The sequence below is a fragment of the Grampus griseus genome, assembly GCF_964374135.1.
Source record: "Grampus griseus genome assembly, chromosome: 12".
NCBI lineage: Eukaryota > Metazoa > Chordata > Mammalia > Artiodactyla > Delphinidae > Grampus > Grampus griseus.
This window is the reverse complement of record NC_139006.1, coordinates 40,314,466-40,324,915: the sequence shown is the minus strand read 5'-3', so window position 1 is coordinate 40,324,915 and position 10,450 is coordinate 40,314,466. Positions and strand designations below refer to the sequence as shown.

At 40.3% G+C, this 10,450-nt stretch overlaps 1 protein-coding gene across 2 annotated transcripts in view; it reads left to right on the top strand.

Moving 5' to 3' along the window:
• The first annotated feature begins 813 nt into the window (after nt 1-813).
• The window catches only part of TMEM241 (transmembrane protein 241), a 104,517-nt gene continuing 94,880 nt past the window's right edge, over nt 814-10,450 (top strand). For both annotated transcript variants that reach the window (XM_082667982.1, XM_082667983.1), the window contains exons 1-3: nt 814-953; nt 3,407-3,453; nt 9,776-9,853. In XM_082667982.1, the coding sequence (XP_082524108.1) occupies nt 882-953; nt 3,407-3,453; nt 9,776-9,853 (197 nt within the window). In that variant the 5' untranslated portion in view covers nt 814-881. The remainder of the gene's footprint in view (nt 954-3,406; nt 3,454-9,775; nt 9,854-10,450) is intronic.

Sequence of the window (10,450 nt, the reverse complement as noted above, 5' to 3'; positions counted from 1 at the left end):
GGAGACAATATATCCAGTATTTTCTTGGATAATACAGTTTGATAAGCAATTTTACATTGGGCATACAGATAAAAAAGAGTGAAGGCTTCCTGGTGCATGGGGTATTTCTAAAAATCTGTATGTTTCTATATGTGCGGACACTTGTACCTCTAGTTCCTGACAAAGTCCCTCAGTATGTTTTTGTGCATGTCTACTACTGTCTGCCCGAAGCCTAACTAGGTCATTTTTCCTCCCTAGAGACTAGGAATAGGGGCTGTGCTTGAAGCTCTACTTCTGGAAGGATTTATTTTATGGAAATTTCAAAGCAACTGGATTGACTTCTCCTAAAGAAAAAACTACACTGATTATAGTGCCTGCCCCCTCAGCCTTCCTTCTTTTAAAATAACATTTCTTGTTGTTAGCTTTTTTGTGTCGTTTGCAAAAGTAGTACAGACTCGATGAAGAAAATTGGGAAAATTCAGTAAAGCACAAACAACATTTTGTTCCCACCGCTTAGAGCTAGCTATGGACATTTTTTCTTTAAATGCTAATGGACTGTTGTGAATTGTTCTGTCAGCTGCTTTTTTCCCCACTTCTACCATTTTCTACTTTTTTTACAACAACTACTGTCCGCTCTTGCTCTGCGGGCGGTAGCAGCCCTGGGGGACTTATTCCTCCCTCCGCTGTCCTGGGCAGCTGAGTGCCGCCCCGCCCACCGCGAGGCTACGGGGCCTGCGAAGGCGCGGCCTCTTTAAGAGGCAGGCACCGGGGGGCGGTCCCTGCGCGGATTGGCTGAGCTCGCAGTCACGTGGTGGTCGTAGCAGCCGCGGTGGAGGTGGACCGGCTCGCGCCGCGGCCGTGGGGCTTCTGCGGGGTCCCCGGGAAGGGGCGCAAATTAACAGATGTGCATGAGGAGGTGCCTGGTCGGCCTCACGTTTTGTACCTGCTACCTGGCTTCTTACCTCACGAACAAGGTGAGGAGGGCGGGCTTCTTACCTAACGAAAAGGTGAGGAAGGCGGGCGCGGGGGTGCTGATGATTGCCCGTGGGCGATCTTAGTCCCAAATCGTGTGTAGAACAAATGCTGCCTCCAGCTTTTTATCTGATTTGTTCCTGATGACGATGGAGAAGAAAACGACTCTATGTACCATGCTCTTTTAGAAATAAGATTTGTTGGACGGTACCGTCCCCATTTCTCGTCCTGTAATGCATTCTTTACATATCCTGGGAAACTGGATTTTTTTGACTGGTGAATTCCCAGGAACTTAATTTTTGGATATGTGGACCACTTTTTAGGGAAAGAAAAAGCAATTGGCTCCTGTTCCCTCGAGGAGGAAGAGTAGGCGAAGAAATCATGCACATCCTGCTTTCTCTTCTAAACATGCCCCTGCCCCAGAACCCCACAAGGTTCCAGAAACCTTTAAATAGAAGATATCAATCCATCTCCATCTCTGCCTCACACCACTGATTCTCAAACCTGTTTTTTCTATGTCTCCATCCCAGGCACTTCCAGTATATTCTAGATTTTTTCATGGAATTATTTTAAAAAATAAGATGTAAACTTAATTTTGTTTAATGTCGTAGAACTCTTTTGATGAGGAGGCAGAAAAGCAGTGGTACCATGTTTTTGTTTTGTTAGGAGGGAGAAGCTGGCCTTGGATTTGGTACCATGCAGGGAAATGTTGGATCCCTGTGGGCTAGGGTGGGACATCACCCCCTGTCCTGGACTCCAGGGTGGACACCAAGCCAAAGTGGCAATAGGGAGCTCAGGACCTCCTTCCCCCACTGTAGGGTCTTGACTGCTCTCTCCCCACTCCCTCTTGAGAATAAAACCCTCTTGCTCTCTGGAAAAGAACTATTAGCAAATAGCGATAAATGAGCATTTGTTATCGTCATGAACATTGTTGAGGATGATGTAGGTCATGGCCCACATACTCAATCCTTTCTCTGTCTCAGTTTTACAAAGAAAATATCATGGAAAAGTGGAGGGGAACAAACTGAATTGTGTGAGTAAATAGACTTTAGAGAAGAATGAAGGTCCATTTCTAGGAAACACAGACCAGAGCACAGGTAGTTAACTATAATTGTGGCATTTAGGAGCTCATACAAGGGGAATTACATGTTGATTAATCCATGGGGAAAAAAAGTATAAATGTAAACTTGCCCAACACCAGTCTATTGCACTTTTCAGATCATGTGAAGTATCAGTAGAACCCTTGCTTAAAGACATTTAATGGTTTTTAGGCTTTTAAAAAATTCTTAAAGTGTTCAGTCATAGAAAACAATAGACAAAGATACCCAGAAAGATAAAATACAGTTCTCCCATACATAATGTGCTGTAAATTTGGTTAAAAGACATAATAGAAATACAAGTTGACCTTAGCTGAGTTAGCTTTAAACAAATCCTTAAAAAACACACCTAAAAATGTAATATACCTAAGAAGAATTAGTTAGGAAAAAAATCCTAAGAATGTAAAAACCAAACAAAACCCTAAAAATGGAAGGAAAACGAAGGAAAGAATGAACAGGATGCAGTTCTTACTTGAAGAGAAACACAGAAGGCGGTGGATTTTTAGGTAAACTGGGCAGTAGTTAAAGTGGATACCCCGAGAAAACAAACAGTGTCCAGGGGTTTGTCTGGTTTTCTCTGGTGTTACCGCAGTTATAACCGCAGTTATAACAGTTATAACACTTCCGGGGTCTGGGACGATGCTGAGGGGTCAGATGTCCACAATATCTGGCCCAGCTGCTGTGTGTTCCACTTTGTTGCGTCCCCAACTGAGAGATTGTCAGGTTTCTGGTGACCCTGGGGAAAGCAAGTCCCCCCTCTCTTTTTTTTTTTTAATTGTATTGGAGTATAGTTAATTTACAATGTTGTGTTAGTTCAAGTGTACAGCAAAGTGACTCAGTTATACATATACATATATTCATTCTTTTTCAGATTTTTTTCTTGTATAGGTTATCACAGAATATTGAGTAGAGTTCCCTGTGCTATACAGTAGGTCCTTGCTGGTTATCTATCTTATGTATAGTAGGGTATGTATGTTAATACGAAGCCCCTGATTTATCCCTCCCCCCAACATTCCCTTTTGGTAACCGTAAGTTTGTTTTCGATATCTGTAAGTCTGTTTCTGTTTTGTAAGTAAGTTCATTTGTATCACTTAAAAAAAAAATTAGATTCCACATGTGAGTGAGAGCATATGATATTTGTCTTTCTCTGTCTGACTTACTTCACTTAGTCCCTCTCTTCAGTATGAATTGGAAGGTCATTTTTTTTCCCAGTGTGTGATTTTTTTGGGGAGGAATAAAAAAAGCCTTTTTGAAACTTGAATATACTTATGTTTCTTTAGTAGGGATTTCTTTGATTATATGATCTATCAATTCTCTATAATTTGAAAATGTCCATTAATTTGGTATTTGTTTTTCAGTATGTCCTGTCTGTCTTGAAATTTACCTACCCTACATTATTCCAAGGGTGAGTATCTTTTATGCGTTTTATATACATTTGTAGGAAATGTCCAACCAGCATCATTAAATGTTGTTCAAAATATATTTAATGACTGCATAGATTTTTTCATTAGATAGACATCCTGTAATTTATTTAGTCATTCTATTAATGGCATTTGAATGGTGTCCCATTTTGGGAGTATAAACACAACAATGTTCTCAGACATTTTTTGCATTCAAATCTGCTAAATTTCTAACTATTTCTTTGGAATAGATTCCTATATAAGAAATTTAGATTAAAGAACATGAACTTCTTTAGTAGTCTGCTTGAATATTAAAAAATTCTTTTCCAGTATCTTTTTACCAATTTACATTGTAACCCAGCCTGTGTATGAAAGTTTCTATGTATTATACTCAAACCATGACTGTTACTTTTTCCCTCTCTGCTGATTTCATGGGCAAAAAATGGTATCATATTATTTTGTCTTATCATTTCTTAGATTATTCATGAAATTGGACAGTTTTCTTATGTTATCCACTTGTATCTCTTTTTTTAGTGTCTATTTGTGCCTTTTACCCTTTTATTTTATTTTTTCTTTTTTTAACCCTTTTATTTTTACTAGGGTTTTAGTATTTTTTTATTATTTAATGAATTCTTCATATTTAAAGGATGCCAACCACTTTTCTATCATATTTATTGGAATTTCTTTTTTTTTTCAATTTTTTCTTTGCCATTTCATTTTGTTTATAATTACCTTGATTATTTAGTTTTTTTAAGTGACATCATAGAGAATTCATCGTTTGAATGTAGGAATGAAGCAGCAGAGAGAAACATAGATGAATCGGGTGGGTGATCTTGTGACTGAGAGATGCTATTATTAGGAAGAAGATAGAAAATGGTGTAGAGTCGGGTCAACAGTCTAGAGAAATGGTAGAGGCAGCATGGAGTGCTCTGGGGTTCACATTTCCCCTTCTCACCTCAAACTTCCACCCCTGCCCCCATCTTTTAAAAAAATATATTTTAGTTTCAAATTGATCGTTTCTTTTGTGATAGCTACCATTGCTTTTATGTTTATTCTTCTCTATCACAAGATCATATAGATAGTCACCTATAAGTCATTAAAGCTTTTTTCAATTCTTAATTATGATCCGTTTATTTTAGTGTATGGTGCAGTGTGAAGAAATCATTCCTCCCCTAATGGTTTTTTATTTATACTAGCCCCATTTATTATATTTTATTGTATAATCCTTCCTTTTGCCTTTGGGTCATCAGTATCATATGTAAAGTCATTTTTCTAGGGTCTGTTTTTGAGCACTTATTTGTCAGTTTTTATGGAAAGGGGCTAGTGGTAAATTGTTTTCATTATTATAGCATTTAAATATGTGGCACAGCACGCCATCCCTCTTCTCTTTTTCCTTTTTTTTTTTTTTAAGTGTCACACAATTGCACACAGAAGAGCAGGGATAGAGATCTTAATACCAATCAAGGTTGAATTCAGGACAAAAACATTAAGCAAATGAAGAACGCTGTGTTAACAATGTTAAAGCAATGCAGTTCAAAATGAAAAGACACATTATAATGCCGGAGCATGCAGTTCAAAGTGAAAATAAAATAGTGATGAATATCTATCAACCAAACAACAGGGCATCGTCATTTGTCAAATAAAAACAGCAGGAATACCAGGGCTAAATAGGAACATACTAGTGATAGGAGACAAATTTACTACTATTTTTCCATGACAGATCAATTGGACCAACAAAACACTAGAACATATGTATATATTTGATAAATAATACAATTAATAGATAAATATCAAACTCTGTATCTTGAAAACAGAGATTATGCCCCCCTTTCGAATGCCCATGGAATATTCACCATGAATAAAACATCAATTATTTTTTAAAAATATAAAGCAATTATACAATCCCAGTGCACTAAAACCAGATCTTTATATCAAAAACAAAAATCCCTACCTACAAAGGGCTCTTGAACATATAAAAAGATATTCTTCATTCATAAGAAAATATAATTTTAAACTGTATTGAGGTATATTTTTACCAACAAGATTTGCAAAATGAAACTTCAAAATTTGATAGCGTAGCATTGATGAGAATGAAAGAAAGCAGGTGCTCTCATATATTGATCATGGGTGGCAAACTGGTATAATATCTATGATTGGCACTTTGGCAGAATATAGCAATGGTTTGAATCCTTCAATCCAGCAATTCCACTTCCAGTAATTTACTTGAGAGGTTTACTTGCATTTATGTAAATGAAATATGTACAAAGATATACATGTGAAACATTGCAGCTGTTTGTGACAGCATTTTTATTTTTTGAATTTTATTTTATTTATTTTTTATACAGCAGGTTCTTATTAGTTATCCATTTTATACATATCAGTGTATACATGTCAATCCCAATCTCCCAATTCATCCCCCCCTCCCCTGCCGCTTTCCTCCCTTGGTGGCCATACGTTTGTTCTCTACATCTGTGTCTCTATTTCTGCCTTACAAACCGGTTCATCTGTACCATTTTTCTAGATCCCACATATATGCGTTAATATATGATATTTGTTTATCTCTTTCTGACTTACTTCATTCTGTATGACAGTCTCTAGGTCCATCCACGAGACAGCATTTTTTTTAATAATGACTTTTTTTTTTAATATTTATTTATTTGGCTGTGTCAGGTCTTAGCTGCGGGTCTTAGTTCCCCCTCGGCATGTGGGATCTTAGTTCCCCAACCAGGGATTGAGCCCTTGTCCCCTGCATTGGAAGGCGGATTCTTAACCACTGACCACCAGGAACGTCCCAGAGAGCATTTTTAAACAACCTAATTTTCATCTATACAGAACCAATTAAATAAATTATATTGTATTCCTAATGGAATACTATTCAAATGTTAAAAAATAAGGAAACTCTTGTGTATTGACAAGGAAAGGTCTTCAAGATTCATTTAATGGAGAACAAAAGCAAGTCCATAACAGTATAGTACATTACCATCAAGTAGAAATGTGTGTATGTTTTCCTTATTTAAAAAAAAGATGAAGACACTAGTAAGAGTGGTTACATTAGGGAACTACTAAGGTGGTGGACAGGGAAGTGCAGATAGTGGACAGGGAAGAGAAGACTTTTCACCACTTTTTTATGCTTTTGAATTTTTGTTCTGTATATTATCACCGATATGTTATTTCAGATGAACTTTAGAATTACTTCGTCGTTTCTCCATAATATTTCACAGCAAAACTTAAAAAAATATATCATCTATGATCGTGTATATTTCAGTCAATAAAGCTGGGATATTGTTTTCTCATCTTCTTTTCTTTTAATTTAATTTTATTATTTTTGACTGCACTGGGTCTTCGTTGCTGCACGCGGGCTTTCTCTAGTTGCCGTGAGCGGGGGGCTACTCTTCGTTGTGGTGCGCGGGCTTCTCATGGCAATGACTTCTCTTGTTGCGGAGCTTGGACTCTAGGCACGCGGGCTTCAGTAGTTGTGGTATGTGGGCTTCAGTAGTTGTGGCTCGCAGGCTCAAGAGTGCAGGCTCAGTAGTTGTAGCGCATGGGCTTAGTTGCTTCGCGGCATGTGGGATCTTCCCGGACCAGGGCTCGAACCTGTGTCCCCTGCATTAGCAGGCGGATTCTTAACCACTGCGCCACCAGGGAAGCCCCTGTTTTCCCATTTTCTGATCCTGATTGTCCTTTCACTTCTCTCCAGGTAGAGGGACTTAGGGAAGTTAGTGGGAAAAGGTGATGTTTTCACCTGAATTGCCTTTTCCCCTCCTTCTCTGTAGATGTCAGACTGAATGCACCTCCCCCGATAGAATGTAAGGTCTACAAATGCAAGAATTAAGCAACAAAAACAATCATTTTGTCACTGGCGTATCCCTGATGCCTAGAACTGTGCCAGGTACACAGGAGGCACGTAGTAGGGCAGAATAACTCATTCTAAGAAAATTGATCGCATGCATATGCCAGTCACTGTTTTAGACACTTGGACTACTTCAGTGAAGGAAAGAAAAATCCCTGCCCTCCTAGAGCCTGCTCATTTCTTCTTCAGTTTACCTGTGGTGAATGGTACCTTGTATCCAGTCGCCCTACTCAGAAACCTGTGTTATTCTTGATTTCTTTGTCTCCTTCACCCCAACGTCTAATCAACAGCTAGGACCTCTAAACATCTTTAGAACCCGTCCACCGTCTTCATCGCCTCTTCCTGGGCCACTGTCATCTCTCAAATCACCCTAACAACTCCTAACTTGCTTCCTGGCCCCTGGTCTTGCTTTTCTCAGCAAACATTCTCTCCCTTGTAAAGAGACAGAGCTTTCCCCAAGGTAAATGTGGCAGTGTCGCTCCCGTGCTGCAGACCCTTCAGTGGATCCCCAGTTTAAAGCCCCAGCTCGTTGACGATTGATATGGCCCTTCGTGACCAGCCCCCGCCTCGAGTACTCACATGCTAAGGTCAGGCCAATTGAACCTCTGTAAGAAGCTTTGCTGGAGCCATTGTCTCTCTTACCTGTGGGCCCTGGTCCATTCTGGGTCTCCCGCTTTGAACAGGCTTCAGGCTTTTGCTTGAATTTACTTCCTCTAGGAAGAGTCACCCAACCCCCTAGACTGGATTAACTGCCTCTGCTAGGGTGTTTTGTGCTACCTGGTACTCTTCCCATTAGGACTGTATCACACTTCATTGTAATTATTGGTTAATTAGCTTACTTCCCTCTAGACCAGAGTTTCTCGGCCTCAGCACCATTGGTATTTTGCACTAGATAACTCTGTTGTGGAGGGCTGTCCGGCACGTTGTAAGGTGTGGGGCAGCATCCTGGCTTCTACTCATCAGGTGCCAGTAGCAACCCTTCCCCCATCCCCAATTGTGACAACCAAAAATGTCTCCAAATGTCCCCTGGGGGGGAAGATCCACATGATTGAGATCCACTGCTCTAGACCAAGCTGTTGGAAGACACGGCCCATATCTGTCCACTCCGCCTGGCGGTGTCATTGAAGTCTTCACAAGGGAGACGTAACACCTGGATCTTACAGGATGAGCAGGTGTCCACCAACACGGAGGAGAAGGGAAGACGTTATGGGTCACGAGGGCCACACGTGCAAGCTCTAAAAAGTATGAAATGGCCTGGCACATTACCGAGGCTATGGCCTGTTCGGTGTGGCTGGAATGTGGCTGCCACTGACAGATGGACAGGAACTGACCCTGGAGAGGGGCAGCTGCAAGTCCTGGAAGGCTTCTATGTCACATGCAAGTGACTTTGTTCTGTAGACCAGGGGTTCTCCGGTGTCGTGTCCCAACACACGGGTGTGCTGTAATAACCTCCGAGGTAGGTGTCTCAAGTCGTAACTAAAAATAAGGTTTTGAAATTTATGAATGACTCACCAAAAATAGAGTAAAAGCAATTAGTGTGGAATAGGATACAGTTATGCCTGTAGTACTGGTCACTCATTTGGCATTTTGCTGTGCTTTCTGCAGTGGGAGAGGGAGGGGTGTTTATCTTGTCACCTGTGCTCCCCCTAAACTCTGCACGTGAGGAAATGTGCCTCACGTGAGCTTCATGACCCCAAGTGTGTTGCAGCAGAAAATAGGCCAAGGGCTGCTGCCTACAGCACCAGGAAGAATCAGCCATTTTTAAAACAAGTGAGGGGCACAATTAGGTTTGCATTTTAGAACAAACCCTCTGGCTGCAGGATGGAGAATGGATGGTGCAGGGCAGCCCTGGAGAGAAGGGGACCGGTTAGGGAACTGATGCTATGGTCCAGGTGTGGGATGATGAGAGTCTGAATTAAGCAGATGGATGGAGGGGAAGGCTTCGGGTTTCAGAGAGGTTATGGGGATAAAGTCAATAGGAATTTGTAAGTTGTTGAGGGAGGTGACGACAGAGGAGGGCTGGGATGACATCTAGGTTTCTGGTTTGGCTGATGAGGGATAGTAGGAGAATGACCAGGATGGGGAGAGGGAAGTTCAAGGTAATGTTTTAGGCATGTTATCATCGGGAGCTTGTGGGGTATCAGGGTGGCCATATCCTCGTGAGAAGGGGGATATGGGAACCATTAGTGCAGAGGTCATAGAGAAGTGGTGGCTGTGGGTGAGATTGTTCGGGAAAAGTCTAGAATAAGAAGAGGAGAACATCAGTGTCAGCACTAAATGGTACAGCTGGACTCGGAATAGTTGAGATTGAGAAGGATGGGTCTGAGAATTGGGATGATAATTTGGAGAAAGTGGGAGAAAGGAGTTGTAAGAAGGATCACGTGTATATTTGTGTCACTCGACAGATCTGCTGGGGGTGGATGGCATTTGAGACCATGGCATTCTGTTAAATTCACATTGGCCCTTATCCTTTTCAGGTGGCAGACATTAATTGGTGGACTTTTGCTTCATGTGTCATGGAAACTGGGCTGGGCGGAGATCAACAGCAATTCAAGGTAGGACCACCTCTTCTGTGATTGATTCATGACTCATACCAGCTTCCTTGTGTATTATTTAACTTCTTGTGGTGTTACATTGGGAAACACGGGTGTTTATTTGAGTTGTATGATCTCTTAATTCCCTTCTAATCTTAAGATTAAATGATGTTGTAATCAAATAGAGCTCAAGTAGTGTTTTCCTGGTTAATAATGCCACTCTTATAATATTAAAATAAATTGAGATATACAATTTATAATACCATATTAATTTGGCTTTGTTGTAGATCACAGGACTGCTATGAATAAGTTATTAAATCAGCTTTAAATTTTTTGGGTAAATTTTTAATTTTGAAATTATTTCCTGCTTACAGAAAAGTTAGAAATAGTACAAAGAAGTCCCATATCCTTTACTCAGATTCCCCAATTATTATTTCACCTTGCTTCTCTTATCCGTTTCACTTGATATATACATACATATTTGTATACATGTAATTTTTTTCTGAATTATTTGAAGGTAAGTTGCAGATTTTTTTTTACTTCTGAATTGTTGAGCATGTATCTCCTAAGAGCAAGGATGATCTCTTGCAGGACTACAGCAGTTATCAAAGTGAGGAA